At 50.6% G+C, this 19,978-nt stretch overlaps 1 protein-coding gene across 2 annotated transcripts in view; it reads right to left on the bottom strand.

Annotated features, from left to right (window-relative positions):
• Positions 1-920: 920 nt before the first annotated feature.
• The window catches only part of Rassf5 (Ras association domain family member 5), a 66,829-nt gene continuing 47,771 nt past the window's right edge, over positions 921-19,978 (bottom strand). The window contains exons 2-5 of one of the 2 annotated variants that reach the window (XM_087581510.1): positions 6,171-6,281; positions 5,056-5,353; positions 4,454-4,569; positions 921-3,166 (exon numbers count right to left, since the gene is read on the bottom strand). In XM_087581510.1, the coding sequence (XP_087437636.1) occupies positions 3,014-3,166; positions 4,454-4,569; positions 5,056-5,353; positions 6,171-6,281 (678 nt within the window). In that variant the 3' untranslated portion in view covers positions 921-3,013. 2 annotated transcript variants of the gene reach the window in all.

Genomic DNA, 19,978 nt, shown 5'->3' on the forward strand with positions numbered 1-19,978 from the left:
TGTTGGCTGAAAGTTTTGGGTCTAAGCTTGATGTAATGGCAGATACCTTTAATCCCAGCACACAGGAGGCAGAGGTGGGCAAATCTCTGGTTTGAGGACAGCTTGTTTTATATAGTGAGTTCAGGACAGCTAGGGCTACACACACACACACACACACACACACACACACACACACACACACACACACACAAATTGTGTGTATACATGTGATACACATTTGCCAAAGCATACATGAAGAGGCCAGCAGAAGACTTGTGGGAGTTGGTCTCTCCTTTCACTATGTGGGATCCAACAGATCAGACCCAGATTGGCAGGCTTGTGAGTAAGCACCTCTTTACCCACTGAGCTACCTCATCTGCCCTGTGATTGGCTAATTTTAAGGATGCCTGTTGGAGAGGGGCAGAACTGGATAAGCTTTGAAGAGCCCCTGCAGCCTGAAGCCACGTGCATTGCGAGATACACAAGCAACACTGAAAGGTAGGTGGTGGTTTCCCTAGTTAAAACTTTATGTGGCTATTTCTTAAATTTAAAGAGATTTCTTTGCTGGAAATCAGAGGGGCCAAAATGCAGGCTGCTTTGGGACCAGTTCAGCCCTCTCTGCAGCTGAAATCATCAATGACACATTCACATCATTGTCGTCATCATCGTCATCTTCATCGCAGTCAATACTTTCAGAGGAGAAGTGCTATTATCTTTGTGTCCAGAAAGCCCTGCTCTTCCTAACACCAGCATGTGCTTTGCTGTACGTCTCCTCTCCTCTCCAGGCTGGAGCGCAGAGACGAGCCAGCCACTGTTTTCTCAAAAGCATGTGAATGGTAGCCTTCCTTCCCAAGCTTACTCAGTCTTCCTCTCTCCGGCCCACTCTCCATAAGATGGTGACATTCAATGAGGACATTCAATGAGGACATTTCCATGGTGAATTGTTTTTACAGTAAGCTTTTATTACTCATTTAAAAAAAAAAAAAACCATGTATAAGAAAAACATTTAGAAAGAAAATATTCTCAAAACAACCAACCACAGAGCCATACAACCATAGAAGGCACTACCAGCAGTTAGACCCCTCTGAGACTTAAGGAACTCCACGTTTCCAGCGGCTCAACCTCAGTAGAGGTCCCGGGTCTAACTGTGCTTTAAAGTCTGAATCTGATCATCCCTTTCTGAATAAACACCTTTTCTTTATATATAGCTATATGCCTCTATGTGTATATACATATATATGTATATACATTTTATATATACATGAATTTTTTTTCTTGTCAAAAATAAAATAGCCATCCATGGAGGGAGGTCTGAGCAGCATTCACAGTGTTTGCAGCAGGAGCCATGCCTTCTCCTAATGCTACACACATGCAGGATGAAGGGAATGAGTTTCCGTATGTCCCTGTAATACACAGCAGAAAGGGGACTTCTCAAGGGAGGGGAGTGTAAGGCTGAGCCTGAGGCGGCAGGGAGCCAGGGGCTATGGCATGCACAGCCTCAGAGTCGCTAGCTCATGGTGCTTTTGCAGCTCTGAAAACTTGGAATGACAGGGATTTGGCATTCTTCTGGGACAGGAGCAATGTGGCCTCAGCCTGGGCTGGGAGGGAACTTTTTAGGCTACACAGAGAAGCTTGGGCTTAAAACAACCCGAGGGGTGTGGAAAGGCAAGCACAACATGAGAGCGGTCTCCTCTGGAGGCTCGATTGGAACACTGGCCTTCTTCTAAAAGGACAAGTTTTTCTCCCTCCGTATTGAGCGTCTTTGTGTCCTGGCTACTGGGTGGTATAGTCTGGCTAATTTGTTTTAAGTTTGAATTAGTCAAGAGTTGGAGTCCTAATCTGATGCTGTCAGTGCAGTCTAATAATTTCGAATCTTCAAAGTCAAAGCCTGATCAGGAAGCTTGATGGGAAAGAGGTGTGTGATCGTCGCCCTGTGCTCTGAGAAACCTCCTGTCCTTGCTCTATAGCACCTACTTCCTGCTGGGGCAAGCCAGCAGGAGAGCTACAAGCAAACATGCCCTGCTCTTTTCTCTGAAAACAAAAAGGCACTGAAGTCACCAGGAAAGTCAGGCCCACAGGTTTGCCCATGCTGTGTGAGCAGACCATGCTTCCCACCAGAAAGGACTCCCAAGTTGGAGGACCTTACCACTGTAATCAAAGCTACTACTCAGGCAACAGCTGGAGACCCTAAAGCCCAAGTTGGAGGACGGAGGTGGAACTGAAGGCCAAGGAGAGGCCCCCACTGCAGGCACAGGCCACGAGCGGCTTGGATGTGCTTTGCTGTAATACTTCTGGCGACTCAGCAGGAAACTAAAATTGATAAGTCAATGGCTGGTTTCTCTTTGGTAGAAACCCATAAGAATGGCAACATTAAGTTAAGATTTCAGCATAGCAACACTGGAAGAGACATGCCGAAGTCCCACACAGATGTGTGTGTGTGTGTCTGTGTTTGCAGCATGCGGCCTGCTGGGCAGTGAGAGATGTCGCTTCTGGAATCTCAGGCTGACCGAGGGTCTAGCACAAGAGAAGAGGAGGCACCTTGGGGGCAAGGACGACAGTCCTTTCACGAGCATTTTCCTGCTTTCAAGGACTTAGCTAAAATGAATATGCCACATTTGACCCATAAATATACTCTGTGTGGCAGAAAAAAGAAAAAGGAACAGAACTAAATCCAGAGAAAAAACCCAGGCTCTAAAACCTTTCATTCCTTTTTGCCAGCTGGTGATTGGTTGGAGTTTGGTGAGCAGAGAGGCAACCATTTGGTTTCCGAAAAGCCAGCAGATTGAACAGGGGAAATACTGGTCATTCCACAGGAGTTCTGATCCCAGACGGAAAATCTCCAGAGCCATGGTGTGGTGGGTTAGCAGGAATCAAACCCTGCACAGACACTTCGTGGAAGAGACTTTGTGCCACATCTGTTAACTGCTGGGCAGGCACAGGTGGACACATCAGAGGTGCCTTGAGAATAACTGTTCATTGCAAAATAATTAACAAAATAAATTGGAGGGCACTGAGAGGACAGGAAGTAAGCTGGTTACCCAGGCTTCCCTTGGGACTCTCGTAAGGCCTCCTCCAGTTTCTGCCGGAATTTGTTGTACTTCTTCTGCAGTTGATGGATCTTGTCCTGCTCCTCTTTTTCCAGGATAGTTAAGAAGTTCTGGAGTTCAGGAATGGAAAAGGCATCCCACTGTGAGGCAGGAGGGAGGAGGGGGAGGAGAGGAGGGGAGGAGGAGAAAACAAAGGGAAATGGTTAGATGTTGACATGACTGGAGGCCCTGCTGCTGCTCCAGCGAGCCAGCCATGCACACTATGAGTACCATGAATGACATTTGTGTACTGTACACAACGGTCACGTTAGCCACAAATGGTCAAGTCTGGCAACCTGGTGGATTTCCCAGCCCATACACCCTGTTGTTAAAGGAGTCAGCAGCAGTTGAGGTCTTCACTTTGGTGCTGGACGTGCTCTCCATGGGCAGGTGGAGGACACCTCTCATCAGATGGGTGACATCAGGTTTCACACTTCACCTGCTGCCCCCCTTCTCATGAGCCAGCATACCATGCGCACCCTGGACACTTCTCAGATGGCTCTAGTTGGTCAGGCTGATCCCTCCACGTGGGAGGAAGGACTGAGACTCCTTGAGCACAAGGGAGTATTTTATGGTGTGTCTGGTTTAATCCCTGCACTAGATAATAAGAAACCTGTGGTCCACAGAGAGGTGGGGAGAGCACAGTCATGGGGCTGGCAGCAGGAGAATGCAGACTACAGCGGCACCAGCCCTCCCAGACCCACAGCCAGCAGAGTGCACAGGCCCTCAGGGCATCCCTTTCCCTACAGACACTTCTGCAGACTCAGTACCATGCGGAGTTATCCTGGTTTAAATGAGTGTGGAGCCCTATCTGCCCTCCTGATCCTCCAAAATTTGTTGCCAGCCCCCCCCCAACTCCTCCAAACAACAAAAGCAACCCTGCTCTGCACACTGATAAGCTCTCAGACCCTCCTCTTCCAGTTACTCCTTGGAGACCACACCCACCTATTCTGGGCTTGGAGGATCTCTGCCCAATTTGACCCCATTTTTGCCAGGAGTCTAACACTGATTAGACCCCCTTGAAAAGGAAACCAGCATTTTAGGAGAAAAAGAAATGGTTAAGAAATGTCTATGTCCAGTAGAGCCGAGAGTTGGAGCTTGCAGGCCTTAGGGCAGAACTAGGTGGGGCCTGAACAGAGCTTCTCAGTGTGACCCCCACCCCTATACCAGCCCTATTTTCACAAAGCAGATGAAATCCGTCCCATGGCTTTTACCTTATGCAGGTTGTAACTTGCTTTCCTGTGATGTGCCACACTGATGATCCTGGGTTAAGCACTGAGCCTCTGGCAGTCCTGCAGCCCCACCTACACTCTGCAGTTAGGACAGCAGCACCCGTCTGGCTTCACCTAGCCAGCCAGGACTGGCTTTTGCAAAGGGTCCAGACATACCTCTACGTCTCCGGTTTCATTCTCCTTGAGCACAAAGCTGAGCACGTCGGTGTCAGGACCAGCGAGCAGACGAAGGTAGAGAGGGCAGTCAGCGATGGAGAGTTTCTGGAAGAGCACTGCAAACAGAAAGAAGGGCTGGGCGCTCATCTCAAAAGAGGACAGGATGGGGCCTGGGCTTGGAATGCACAGGTTGGGCAGACAAGGAAAGAGTCATGGTTCTTCTCATGGGTGTGGCCCTGGCAAGGCAGTGGTGGCTCAGAGCCCTCCATCCCCGTATGGCAAAGTTTAGCCCGGTTTCCATTGACAGCATCTTCCAAAGGAAGAGGAGCAGTGGGCAGACTCCCTCCCACTACAGGGATCAGGAGACCAGAGCCCAGGGTGTGTCTTTCCTGTATGGAGGACATGTGCATGGAGCTGGGCACAGTAGGCGTGGGCTGCCTGGTCCTGCCTAGATTTCATGTTGGCTCGCCCATGAATCCCAACACTACACAGATGGCTACAGACCTGCTGCCTGGAAGCCCACACTTCCCATCCAGGACGGACAGTGAAGTTTAGTGACCGTGGGCATTAGCAGACTGGGAAAGGGTTGGGAACTCCCATACCTTGTCCATCTTTGTGTATCCGCTTAAAAAGGGCAAACTTCTGTGGGTTGTCCACAACCATGAATTTCTTGAGCAGCCCCTGGATGACCTCACTGACAGTGGTGCTGCTGCTAATGTGTAGCTGCTTGATGGCGTCAAGTGGCAGGTAGAAGGATGTCCGCTTGTCTGTGGTAGCTGCAGGGTTCACTTCCTTAATGGCATCATAGATGGACTGGGGCCGAATCCCAGCAGGCACCGTCACTGGCCGGCGGAGTTTCAAATGCACTTTGATGAAACCTGTGTAGGTGCCATCTTCACTCTGCAAGGGGGAGGTACATCTTGCCTGATTCTGTCTGGCACTCTGGGTTGTGAACTACAGGAGACCTGACAGGCCACTTCAGCCAGCCTACCCGAGTTCCTTCCTGAGTCTCCTCTCTAGAGGAACTGGAGATAACCCACTCTTCTCATGGGCCAGGAGGTCTGGAGCCCAGTTACCAGAGAGGATTGGTGGGTTCGGGCTTCCCTCACAGGAAGTTTAGCCCAGCCACCCCGACCGTCTGCTAGATAGGTGCCAGTGGTCTTTGTTGGGTCTCACTCTAAAGGCAGAGTCTGTAGGCTCCTCTCTACCTCTCAACTTGGGAGATCCAGCCCAACTCTGGCCTGACTGGCATCTGCATTTTCTCAGGCTCTTGGGTAACTTGGAAGCACCGGAGAGCCAGTTGTTCTCAGTCACCAGCAGGGGGCAGGGCTCTCCTGGTGTCAGCCCTTAAAAACAACTCTGAATCTGTCAAGGTCAGGGGCACCATCTGAGCACTGTAAGCTTGACAGCCTGGGTCAAGGGCTTCCTGGGGCTCGAGCCCCCAGCCCCTCCATCAATGTCATTTAATTCCCCTAAGATCTCTTAGGCAGGGGCATGGAGATCTCTATTCTACACTGCAGTAAGGAGAGGCTAAACTTTCCCAAAGTAGCCAGAGAGTGACTGGGACAGAGGTTGTATCTGGAGCCTATGCTATTTCTCTGGGTCCCTGAGGCCACAGAAAGCTGGGCCTGAGCATAGAGTGAGCTGTAAAGGAGTCGCTGTTCCTGTGGAGAAGGGGCAGAAAGGATGCTGGGTAAGGATGACAAGCTCTACTTACCAACTTCATGCCCAGGCAGTGCTTCTCCCGGCTGTTATAGCTGTCAATCTTCTGCTTGATCTCCTGTATGGTGGGCGGGTGCTGTGTCTCCTCCACAGCCTTACAGACATTCTGAAACAGACAAGTGGCCATGAGTTCAGTGGTTCTCAGGATACAAAGGGCAGTGAGCACACCTCCCAAATGCTGCCTCTCTGGCTGAGAAATAAGTACCAGCATGAGCAGCAAAAGGCCAGTCACTCAAATCTCTCTCAGTCTCAGCTTCCTCACCTATGACATGGAAATAATACCTATCCCAGACTGGCTGAGAGACCAGTGCCACACCTGGGCACTGGCCATGAACGTGGTGAGTGGGTAGAACTCGTGATCGTGGTTTGGAATGGAAAAGGTGCTTACAGATAGCTATGAAGCCATGGTCTGCCCATCTCCAAGAAGTGCTGATAACACTGCAAAGGTGTGAGCACGTGCTGAAAGCTGATAGCAGCAGACAAGGGCATCTGCCTGCCAGTCAGCTCATGTCACTGGCCATGAAGGAACTGTTAGGGACAGGGGGCTAGTACCCCCTATTCTTGCGAGGTCAGCATTTGCTGGGGACCTCATCTATATATGAAGGACTAAGCTGTCTCTCCACATCTCACAGACCTCAACTTCCTGATTCCCAATGACACGTTACCCCCATTTTCCAGGGAGAACACTGGGACTTGGAGGCATTTACCAACTTGCCCAGGACCCTCATCCGCATGTGCAGAGCAAACCAGAAATCCCACATCTGTCCGGCTGCGTTCTCTCTGCATCACCGAGATTCGTTCTTACAGAGTTCCCTGCTTTACTCTGTGACCCCCCCCCCCCCAGGAAAATGGAAGGATGAACTTAATGTGGATGTCAGTATTCCTTGCAGTATGGGTTCTGAGATCCACACAGGTCTTTTTCACAGTCAGTTCTCTGGAGTTCTCTCATGTTCAGGGCCACTTCCCAGTTTGGTTTTCATGCTCCCCTGAGTGGCGTGGCGTATAGGAGCTGGTCAGTGAAAATTCTCCCAGAATTACCCCGACCTTAGAAATCCAGCAGACTTGGGCAGTCAGGAATCCTCTCTGGTACATAAGGCAGCAGGTGCCCAGAGAGGGATGACCTGACGCCATCTGACACCTGCTTGTGGGTTTGGTTGGGGGAATTTTACAACAGTTCCCCACATCACACTGGCATCACCACTGACTGAAGCACAGTGGGGCGCTCACCAACAGAACTCGCCCCTGACCTTTCCTTCCCTCCAGCCTGCCCATTTGCAGGACTTCAGCACGCGCACAGCGGGCCAGCATTTCCTCCCCCAACTCTCCAATCCTACAGGTCACAGAAACTGTAGACCACGTGATTGCCAAGAGCAGTGGGCATTGCTGGGTCTGCATGGTTCCCCTTCCCAGCCCTCCACAGAGACGAGCTAGCATCCTCTTTCAGTAGAGGCTCTGGCCATGGTCTGCTCCTGTGCTCTCTTCACCCACAACTCCTGATGGTAACCATGTTGGCGCTTCAGATGCCTTCTCTGACATACTACCTGTCATGAACACAACAGATAAATGCCAGTATCCCACTGCCAGTGAGTAGCCAAGTTGGAGTAAGAATGAAGTCTATCTAAGCACGGAGCCCAGTTCTCAGTGGACCATATGGTCACCCTAGGGCAGCCCCTTCTGATGTAGGGATCAGCGCCCTACCACACCAGCAATGGTCACTGAATTTTCACACCGCAGGCGTGGGATGAACCGCTGGTAAGACAAGAATGCCTGTGGGGCATTCGTCTACGAAGCCTGGTCAGTGTGTACAGCTCTAGGCATCCTGGTGGGCCTTGCATTATCTATGAAGCTGGCAAGGAGAACTCCTAACATCCGGAGCGAGGGCAGCTGGCAGGCTGTAGGGGCCTACCAGGATGCCCTCTTCCTTGGTTGCTTGAGGTGTGTAAGCCACGTGAGCATCACAGGCTGTCTTTGTTTACGGTTGACCCATTAATCTGGGGACTTTCAGATGGGTCCCTGTCATTCGTCTTCACTTCTGGGACTCCATTTCCAGTCTCCACAAGCTGGGTACATCTCTGTGGACCAGATGTGCCTGGCTGTGGCCCTGCCTTGCTCTCTGGCCATTTCAAGTCAAAATGGGTAGCAGGGTGGCTGCTGTTTTATCCGCCGTTCTGCCCATCTCTAAGGCAGACTGACTCTCATTCCTGGGACATTCTCATATTAAGTGATGGAAAACTCTAGAAGTCCCTGGAAGATCGCTGTTTTCAGTTAACCTCCAGCTATTTCCTTGTTGAAAAAGTAGCTATGCTGTGGCTGCCGGAGGCCCGTTTCCACGCCTACTCTGGACCACAGTGAGTCACAGCTGCCTTGGCTTTAGGTTTCTTCTTCTTCCTGTTCCACTTTCTACTCATTACATCAACCAACCTATTCTGTTCCCTTCCCACAAGCCTGGAAATGACGCAGGCAGCCACGGGCACTCCAGACAGGCAGAGGATGGCATCCCTGGCCCGAGCATCGGAAGGTCTGGTCTTCCAGGAGGGAGGGTGAGCACCACCTTCCTAGGAGTGTCAGCAGCCTGTGTGTGGCCAGCACTGAGAGCCTTGCTCCCACAGAATGTCAGCGCCATGTCGGCACCCAGTTCAGTCTGGCAGCTGCCCACACAGAACCTGCCAGGCAAGGTCTACCCTACAGATGGAATGAATCACTTTCCAAAGTAGGGCCAACCAGTGATCCCCGTCCACGAGCTCAAAAATCCACCGGCAGGGAAACACCGTAGAACCTAGACTAAGGACTCTTAAACTTCCAAGCACATTGGCGTCATCTGGGGATTTTCTAGAAATGTGGTTTCCTGAACTTTCTCCTTAGAGAGTGCCAACTTCATTGATCTGGGTGCAGCTTGGGAACAAGAGTTTTTGAAATCTATCAGATGATTTCAACATGCTTCAGAGTTTAGAAACTGTGAGGAAACCCTCACGACAATTCCATCCGGCTACAGGACTACTATTTTGGAGCCAACAGATAAAAGCTGTCCCCATATTTTACCTAAAAGGCAGTATCCACCGTGTGGACAAGTCAATGACTCAGTAATCTTCCCAAGGACAAGGCAGACTCTGGTTTCTGTTCATCCGACACAGTCTCAGGCCCTCACAGTGAAGGATTTATCTCTGGTGATGAGCACAAAGTCAGAAGCCAGGAAGACAGCACTTGTGTCTTGGGGAGCCCCAGTGTCCAGACAGAATGGGGAACTCTTATGATTTAGTAAACTTGCCAGGTGTCTCCCCGAGAGTTTACCCATCTCGGGACGTGCAGCATGGAAGTGATTCTCTCTGATTAAATCCCTGGCAGGGGCTGTTTTCGTGTCTGGTCCATCCTTGGCTCAGTAGCTGAAAAGCTCCTTGGTCTCATGTCCTGAGCCACAAAGGCAGTGACCACTGTAAGCCCTTGAAGTTCTGGCAGTAAGGAAGTTATAATGTGGAGGCATGACAACCATGTGACAGGCTGTGTGCTAGTCCTAGGAGCACAGATGCTCTCCCTAGAACAATTCCCAAATATCTATTAAAATTCCCCTAACGGGCTGGGAGCGGTGGAAAGCACCTATGACCCCAGCACTTAGGAGGCAGAGGAGGAGAGTCACTGCAAACTCAAGGCCAGCCTGGTCTACATAATGAGCTATCAAGACTCTTCATCTCAAAAAACCAATTTAAGTAAAAATACCTTTAAGAGCCCCTGCACAGAACAGATTTATGCTATGCCAGATTTTGTTGTATTTTATCTTCAAGGCTACACTGGCTAGTTCTGCATTTCAGTCAGTGACAAACAGAAGTCTTCATTTTGGTTATTCTACTCGAAGGAGTGAGGCCTGTAGCTTCTAATCCCCAAATGGGTCCTGGGCAGACCAAGAAATGTCCAGCAAAATTCGCAGAGCGGCAAGTAGGCGGAGGCAGAGAGAGTGCGTCCGCCCTCCCTGCTTGCTTTGCCTTGGTCTACATCACACAGACCTCTCTTTTGCTAAAAAAAAAACAATGTCACTCTCCCACTTCTAAATGTGACCAAGTGCTCTCCTCGCCTGGCCTTTGATGGTCTCCCTCCTGTCTCCCCACCTGAGCTGCTTTTCCTGACAGGGCTTCCCTAACCACCGCAGCCCTGCCTGGTGTTGGTGATGACAGTGAACCTTCAGCACCGCCGCTTTCCCGCGCGCGCGCCGTGCATTGTTGTCAGCTTGTTTCCGCTCACGTACCTCCACAGCAGACACCTGAAGAGAGTTACCACCGTCGCCCCCCTCTACAGCTGGAGAAAATGAATCACAGCCAGACTGAAGCTGAGCTGATTGAAAGTCAACCCTCGCCATCTGGGGTCTTTCTACAATCCCATTTCCATCCACCTCCCAGGAAGCCATGTCTCTCCTGGATGGAAGCTCCTTCGTGACCAGGCCAGAATGACTTCTGCTTCTTCTGTGCCCATCAGCACTGGACATGAGGAAGACAATGGACACTTCTCAGGAACCTTCATGGATCCCTCACCGACTGCCGGGGATGGGGTCTCAGCTTCTCTAAGGGACTGTGGCTGGCCTTGGATTTAAATGTAGTCTGTGCTGAGTGAAGTAACCATGCCTTCTTGTCCATCACAGTATCCCAGAACCTCGTTCCTGCTCAAATACCTGGGAGATGGACGGTATATATTTGGGGGGGGGGTGGACGGTATGTATTTGGGGGGATGGACAGTATGTATTTGCTTTAGACCCCCACTTAATTTTGTGATCTTAGGAGAATCAAGAGACCCTCCAAATCTTGGTTCCTTCTATAAGTTTGGAATCAAAATCTTTTATCACTCGGGACTGATATAAAAGCAAGACAGTGGGTTCAAAGGTGTTTTAAAGATCAATCAAACCTAACCAAAGGTTTCCCAGGGAAACCAAGCCCTATCCTTCTGAACCAAGTTCATTTCTCTTTGTCCTTGTTCACCTATTCCAGATTGGCCAAAAGGCCTTAGGGTTCATTTCTTTCTCAACACAGGCAGTGGTGGGCAGACTTCTTCTGTGAAGGTTCAGGTGATAAACATTAGGCTTCGGAGGCCACAATCTGTTGTATTTCCTCACCTCCACCCTTGTAACACAGAGGCAGCCACAGAAGGGGGGTAGCCATGGCCTAATAAAACTTGTTTGTGCAACGCACTCATGGGCAGTGAGACTTGCTTTGTGCAGCGTGCCCCATGGGTGGTAGTTTGCTCCACAGAGGGGTTTGCGCAGTTTCCCTCCTTAGAACACACACTCCTCTCCTCCCTCAGTTCCTTCTCTAGGTGGCGCCTAGGGAGATTTTAGCCCACAGCAGCCCTCCCACCCTCTGGACCTTCAGTGTGTCAGTTGTGTGACGTAATTCTCACAGACACGTCTATCCGGTCTCTTCTCCCAAGTCACACCTCCTGTGCATTGTAGCATTTTCCCTGTCCTGTGGTAAGACAGCGCGACAGAAGTGACTTAAGGAAGAAAGGGTTTGTTCTGACCTGCAGTTCCAGGCTACAGTCTACCATGGAGGAGAAGCCACTGTGTGGGAGCCCGAGGGACAGTGAGCGTATCGCATCCATAATCAGGATCAGAGCGATGAATGCATGCTCACTATGATCATTATCATCGTCGTCGTCCTCGTCACCACCACCACCACATCACCATCACCTTCATTGCCATCATCATCACCACCACCATCACCACCACCACCACCATCACCATCATCACTATCATCACCATCATCACCACCACCACCATCATCATCACCACCACCACCACCATCATCACCACCACCACCATCACCTCACCACCATCATCATTGCCATCACCTTCATCACCATCATCATCATCACCATCACTATCACCACCACCACCACCATCATCATTGTTTATTGAGACAGGGTAGCTCTGGCTGGCCTGGAACTCACTATATTGGCTAGGCTGACCTCGAACTCACAGAAATCCACCTGCTCTGCCTCCTGAGTGTAGGATTCAAGGTGTACACCTCCAGAAACTCCAGAGTCCTTTGATTGGGGAATGATACCACTCAGTAATGGGTCTTCCCGTCCTAGTTAAGGTAATCAAGATATCGACGACCCCCGAGGTGCGCCTTAATCATCTCCCTGGTGATTCTGACTCTGACAAGTTAACACCGCCCCACAGTTTCCTGTGCATTTCCTCACAGCACCAGCTAACGGGCTGCAGTGACTACCCTCTCAGTGAGAATACTATAGGCAGAGGCTTGGTCATTCCCTGGAGTTGTTCTCCTCCCTCCCTGACAGGAGACTTGGCAGAAGCAGGGATGGAATGGGTGGCTGGGCACACTGTCTCCGGGCCTCAGAGTCCTGTTGCAGCAAAGCCGCAGTTACCATGCATCGCAGATCTCTGCAGCCGCGTGTGGATGCTAAACCCACGAAGGAATATTCCGAGCCTGTGAGGCTTCGGCCAACCATTCATTAATCACACGCTGCCTTGTGTTGTTTAAAGATTAGCTCACATCCATTAATTAACCCAGTATCTTCAGTAGCTATTCCCTGGATGGATCGGACTTGTGTTGGATACCTGAGCTTCTTGGTACCCACTGCTGGGCTCAGCTAACATATGGGTTGACCTCCAAGGAGCTATCAGAGAAGTACCTGTGGGCTGGGTGTCAGGGAGGGTCAAGCAGCTGGAATAGACTCCCGGCACACAGCCTGCTATCCCTGGATCCCACACAGTCAAGTCCAAGAGCACCTCTCTGCTCTGCATCCTGAAGGGGTTCCCTGCCAAGAACAACGCATGGGCCTCATGGGCTGCATGGGCCGCATGGGCCTCATGGGCTGCATGGGGCTTAGACTTGGCTTGGCCTACTTCTTGTTGCTTGCTGCTCAGGATGAATACAATACCATCTAGTGACCTGTGACCTACAGCAAGTCACTTCCCCTCTCAAAGCCTTAGTTTCCTCATCTGCCAAACCATGAAGTGATACCAAAGAAACTCTAAGGCCAATGCAGGGCTAAGATTGGGCCCAGAAGATAGGGCTTGCATCACTACTTCCTCCTGTCTTTCAGAGAACTGGGTGTGGGGCTGAGGACCGGAGGACAGCCGGGGCCATCAGAATTGTGTCAGCAACTGTGGTCCAGAGGAGAAGAGCCTCCCCTCCACTCTACCGCTCTGCTCTTCTCGGCGCTTGCCAACCTGCTCTCTCTTTGTGTCAGCAAGACCTTGCCTCAGCCAAGCTCAAGTAGGTCTTGGTTTCCTTTCTCGCTCCTAGCACAGCTGTCAGCAGCAACTTTCATGCCCCTGAGTGGAAACCTTCCCTAAGCCCAAGCCAGGGAGAGAGCTCAAGGCATGTACTGAACAGAGGACCGTGCAGAACCCCCCACCTCCCAACCCCCAGGCCCCAACTCTCAGGGACTCTGTTGGGCTTGCCCTAAATGGGAACCTAAGGTTGCAAGAGGGAACACACCCATCTGTCTGGGCTGGGTTTAAAATGCACACCTCGATGTCCAAGCACAGGTCCCTTTGTGACAGCCTCAATCAGATACAAGAGAGGAATCTCCAGTAAGGAGCACTGTAGGGTCACCTCCTAGTGCCAGGGTGGCATGTTCTGGGATGGTTCCTCTGTCCTACCCATGGCAGTAAGAGGGTTCATCTCATTTATTTGTGGCCTGCCCATGGTTCCCAGAATAAACAGACTAGAACTTCCTAGGCTGTGTTCTCCAGGAGTCACCTACAGCAGAGTGGGAAGGGACTCTATCACAGAGCCACGTGGGACCCAGGTGGCTCTGGAATGGTTAGTGGAGGGGACACAGTATAAAGCAGACTGAGAAACCGGAAAGAGACTGAAGTCCTCAGAGACAAAAACGCAGTGCAGATGGTTAATGGAATCAGTCAAGCAATGAGAACTGAGATGGCTCTAGGTACTGCAGGAAACAAAACAGAGCAGTGTAGCTCCTATGCCTGGAAGCCCACAGGTCACCAGAGGGGGGCAGGCAGAAAGGCATGCACTGTGACACAAATAGGCTCAGAAACATTGCTCATTAGTGACTGGCTTTCAGGCAGCCCTAATTAGCATCATGTGACGAAAGCTAACTTGGTGGAGACCCCAGAGTCCAGTGTCCCCTCCGCCCTTTTGTGTCTGCAGGAGCATTCATCTGCTTGTCCAGGACCAGAGGACAGTAGCTCTCTATGCAGGAGACCCAGGGAGCCCTAGCTCCTGCCCAAGACTCTGCTCTGAGGGCTTCATGGTATCATTGACCCCCTTGAAACTTGACTTGGGACACAGTGTGATACTCAGAGCACCTGAGCTTACTGGGTCACACTATGTTAGGCCACAGTTATGCCAAGTCATGCTTTCAGTTCTGCGGATACCAGAAAGCCAGTCTCCTGGAGGCTCTGATATGCAGTTCGTACATTCGATGTGTAGGGTAACGGAGACGGTACACCCTAAGTGCCTTGCTTGCTATCCATACAATCTGACAGCCCTCAGCTAGTCCGTGGCCATGGGACCAGCGGCAGCAGTACTCACTGACAAAATAGTTACAAAAATAATCACAAGACAAAAGAAAGCCGGGTCAGGGGGACTGTCCCAGTATGAGAGTTCCCTTTCCTTTAACCCGGACCCCTGACAGGCTACACTATGATTTTCAAAAAGTCCTAAGCACTTTTGTCCCAGGTCCTCACCTCCATAAAAACCTGTTGAAAGCTATAATTTATGATCTTATCAGCATGACAGCTATGTTAATATCCGGTGTTAAAGCAGCCTGGGCTAGGGAGATGGCTTGATCAGCAAAGCACCTGCTGTACAGGCATGAGGACCTGAGTTCGGGTCCCCAGCATCCACGTAAAGGCCAGGCTCAGCGGCACATGTGTGACTGCAGTACCTGCAGAGAAAGGAGATCCCTGGGGCTCTCAGTGACCAGCCAGAAACTAAGAAGGACATCTGCCATTGACCTGACTTCCGCACGCACATGCGAGCATGTGTACTCACACATACATGTACACACAACCACAGCCTAGGCAGCATAAGATCCCATCACAAAATAAATAATAACTAATAATTCACTGCAGGTGACTGATGAGGGGAGATATACAGACATCATAAAGAACTCTGGCAACTCCGGGACCCCCGTTGGAGGAGTTAGAGGAAGGATTGAAAGAGTTGAAGGATCTTGCAACCCCATAAGAACAACAATGCCAACCAACCAGAGCTCCCAGGGACTCCCACTACCCAAAGACTAAACATGGACTGACCCTGGGCTCCAACTGCATAGGTAGCAGAGGATGGCCTTGTTGGGACACCAGTGAAAGGAGAAGCCCTTGGTCCTGCCAAGGTTGGACCCCCAGTGTAAGGGCTTGTTGGGGGGCAGGAAGGGGGAGGTGTATGGGGAGGGGAATACCCTTATAGAAGAAGGGGAGGGGAAGGGATAGGAGGCTTATGGACAGGAAACCGGGAAAGGGAATAACATTTGAAATGTAAGTAAAAAAATATCCAATTAAAAAAAAAAGAACTCTGGCAATTCAACAGGAGCATGAACAACCTGAGCAGAAATGGAAAAGGATTGGCTAGGTGTTTCCTCAAGAAAAAGAAAGTTCAATAAGCACTGCTTAGTTAGGGAAATCACAGCAAAGCCCCACTCGATTCCCATCTGACTGGTAATGAGATGTACGTTGTCGGATGTGGAGTGCATCTCGTCTTAAGTGGCCGTCTTCCTTTGCTTTCTGTTACTGTGATAAAGCACTAAACAACTTGGGAGGAGAGGCTTGATTTTGGCTTAGAGTCCATCAATCACGGGACTGAAGCAGGTACCCAAAGCAGGAGCTGAAGTAGAAACCACAGAGGGACACTGCTCGCCATTGCTTGTGTTCTACTGCCCTTTTCCTACAGCCCGGACCCACCTGCCTAGGGATGGTGCTGCCCACAGTGGACAACATCTATTAGCAGGAAAATGCCCCATAGCCATGTCTACAGGACAGTCTGATAGAGGCAATTCCTCAACTGTGGGTCCCCCTTCCCAGGTGGGCCAGGCTGACAAACAAGGCCAGCGATCCCAGTGGTCAGCGTAAACTGGTAGAAGTACTGTGGAGACAGTAAGCTGAGTCCTCAAAGGGTTAACCTAGAATTACCTAGGGTTTAGCAATTCTAATTCTGGACACACATTCAAAAATGAAAGCTTACAGACAACACTCAGCAGACTGGTAAGGTGTGGCTCATGCTCGCAGTGCAATACAGTTTAGCCTTAAAAAGGAAGAAAACCCTGGCGATGCTGTTCCGTGAATAAACCTGGGAAATACTATGCTAAGTGGAATAAAATGGACCCCAGAACACACACCCTGGTAGAGTCCCCTCGTTCTCCGCCCCTGGAGTAATTAGACAGGTAAAGAATTTCAGTTTGGGAAAATGAAAGGTTCTGGAGATTGGGTCTGCAGACCCAGCAGCGAAGTACTTGCTTATCATGCACAAGGCCTCAGGTTCAAACCCCAGTGCCCCCAGAGTTCTAGAAATGGTGGTGGTGATAGTTGAACAACAATGTCGTGCTCCAGAGACTGGAGTGCACTTAGAAAGAGTTGAAATGGGAGACTGTATGTGTACTTCACTGTTGAACCATAGTTGTAAGCTCCCGCAAGCGGGCCTGTCTGTGTGCACAGGCCCTAGGTGTGCTCCCCAGTACTGCATAATAAATAATGAAGGTAAAAGACAGTTCCAGGGGGTTGGGGATTTAGCTCAGTGGTAGAGCGCTTGCCTAGCAAGCGGAAGGCCCTGGGTTTGGTCCCCAGCTCCGAAAAAAAGAAAAAAGAAAAAAAAAAAAAAAGACAGTTCCAGGACCCCAGAAACCTGGAGGCCATTAACTGCCTGCATCCGTGTGGCTTGCATAAAGCTGTGAGTTGCTCTCCATTCTATACGTCAAACATCTTCAGGGTCGATCTAGCTCCTAGACAAGTTAGACCCCATCCTTAGACCTCCAGGCTTAGTTTCCTTTCCTGTGACCAGGCTTCAACTCTGCTTGTCGCTCCTGGCGGGACACAGAGCAGAGTCCCAAGGTGGTTAAGCAGCACAGGAGGGGAGGGCCAGAGGGACTTCAGTGGCCAGCCAGTCCCAACGTGGCATGCTCACACTACATAGGACTGAACAGGACTTGGGAGAGACATCTGAGGAGAATATTACCACGGCTCTGGGGTCCTGTGTGCGAAGATTCAGAAGCCAGGAGGTCTCTTAAGTCTCCAGTTCCAAAGAGTGACTCAAAGAGTTATCCCCATGCCGGTGGCAGGGCGCCCTTGGACCCACTTCAGAGGAGCGGTTAAAATGATCTGTCAGGCTCCCAGCCAGAGAGGGGTCAGAGGTCACACTGACCTGAGCAAGTGTGAACAGAGTCCCCAAGGTTCAGCGAGGGAGGCAGGAGAAGCACGCAGAGACGGCTTAAGGCTTTCCACACACCCTGTGTCCCAGTTTTTGTGGTTAGGTGTGGCCTGTTGACAGCTCCAATGTCAAATGGGTAGACGACAACTCTTTATATTTATACACACATGACATGTATGTAAGTATATACGCACACGCCTACACATGCGGTGAAATTCTGTTACTTGGGATGATCATACTCCCTGCAAGAGCTAGGCTATCTAACAAGCCCCCGCCGCCAGCCACTTCCCTTTTGAGTTGTTGATCAAGGGAGTTGAAGAGACTCCTACGTTATATAGGGTACTGCTGTAGCCTCGGTTGTCCCCAGACCTTGAAGGTCTGACCACATTGCCAAGCACTTTGGAAGGAATTTAGCAGAACTGATTGAGACACCTCCTCCCTGCAGAGTCCTTAGAGCATCGGAAGGTTCTGTGCAAGCTGCCAAAGGAGAAAAGCACTTGCCAGTCCTACCCAGCTGTAGAGCTTACGGACCATGACAGTGACCGGGATAGCAAGAGGTCCCCCGGGGGCGGTAGTGGGGCTCTTACGTCTTGTGGGCAGCCAATAGCCATCCAATTAAACTTGAGGCCAACTCAATGAGAGGAAGCTCATGCCTGGTTCTGTACATCTAAACAACGACCCCTGGGTGGTGAGCCGACAGAACCTACCCCTGCCGCCTTCCTAAGCCAGCGTCATTCCTGAGAGCATTCTAGATGTTTGTCCTTATACCACAGGCAAGGGTGGCTTTCCCCTCTCATCAAAGACAGCTCTCTTCTTTTCTCTTTTCAGCAGACAGAGACTATCACAGAGATCCACAAATAGTCAAAATGAGAGAACAACAGACCACGGGATACCCAAGCACAAGGGATACATCCACTACACAACCCCTGTACCTCAGGCTCTGGACAGCATAGAAGAAGGGGTGCAAAGACTGTAGGAACCCCGTGACCTAGACCTCGGCTTGAGACTGGGTCTTGTATACGTGACAGGGAAGCTACACTCGTGAAATCTCAGGGTTTGTTTATGGAATAAGCCCAGTATGATTATAACACCAACTGATGTGCCAGCATGGAGAGGGGGCGGATCTTACAAGGCCCTGCTCCTACATGAAGGTGATTGCTAACTACTGAGAGAAGGAAAAACTGTCTTCTCCAGGTACATGCCGCCGTAGGCTAGCCAATCCCACGTGGTCAGTCCTAAACAAACACATATGACCAATACTAAATGAACTAAGCAGTCTGTGTGTGTGTGTGTGTGTGTGTGTGTGTGTGTGTGCACGCGCGCGCGTGCATGTGCAATACTCAGCTGTCGGTATAAGGATATAGATATATATGTATGTGTGTATACATATATATGTGTGTATATATATACATACACATATGCATATATGACAACAAAGGAGGTCATGAATTTGAGAAGGAATGAGTGGGGATCAGAAAGGACTTGGAAGGGTGACAAGAAAGGATGAAAATTATATAAATATGTAAGTATCCATGTATAAAATTGTTTTTTAGAAAAATAAAACACTTTCAGACCTGGCTCACAAGAACCTCTCATGTCATTCTGAGTCCCTCACCCCCGCTGACGGCGACCAGTTTAATTCTCTGTAAAGGGAAATCAACTTATTTATATTCGCTGACTAAAATCTAGGGGTGGTTTGTCACAAGAGGTAACTGGTCCTGACTGCACAAGATAAAAGCTGTGGCAACTGAAGTCAGCTAGCAGGCCGTCTACATCTACCTCTGCAACCGAGTCCACACTGCTGCCTTGGACCGAAGGGCACAATTCTTGCTCTCTTAGGACTGGCATCTTCTCAAGGAAAAGCACAGCTGGCACAGTCCGGGAGCCAACAAACTGAAGGGAGGGAGCAGAGGTCACATTCCGAGACAGCAGTGCCAAGAATCGTCTGTGGCTAGTGCTGGGCAGGGTGAGCCTCTGGGATAGCATGGGGAAGCAGGGTGAACCTCTGGGATAGTGTGGGGAAGCAGGGTGAGCCTCTGGGATAGCGGGGAAGCAGGGTGAGCCTCTGGGATAGCGGGGAAGCAGGGTGAGCCTCTGGGATAGTGTGGGGAAGCAGGGTGAGCCTCTGGGATAGCGGGGAAGCAGGGTGAGCCTCTGGGATAGTGTGGGGAAGCAGGGTGAGCCTCTGGGATAGTGTGGGGAAGCAGGGTGAGCCTCTAGGATAGTGGGGAAGCAGGGTGAGCCTCTGGGATAGCGGGGAAGCAGGGTGAGCCTCTGGGATAGCAGGGAAGCAGGGTGAGCCTCTGGGATAGCGCGGGGAAGCCGCTGAATGGTCCAGCTGGGATTCCTGTCTGATTTTTATGGCTCCAAGTTTGTAGCTAGCTTATTTTCAGTGTTTTCTCAAGTGCCAAGGTGGTCAGGGGCAGATGCTGTGACTGAGGCTTGGGTGTGCTGCTGGTGGCAGGAC

Source organism: Rattus norvegicus, chromosome 13, assembly GCF_021556685.1.
Source record: "Rattus norvegicus strain SHRSP/BbbUtx chromosome 13, alternate assembly SHRSP_T2T, whole genome shotgun sequence".
NCBI lineage: Eukaryota > Metazoa > Chordata > Mammalia > Rodentia > Muridae > Rattus > Rattus norvegicus.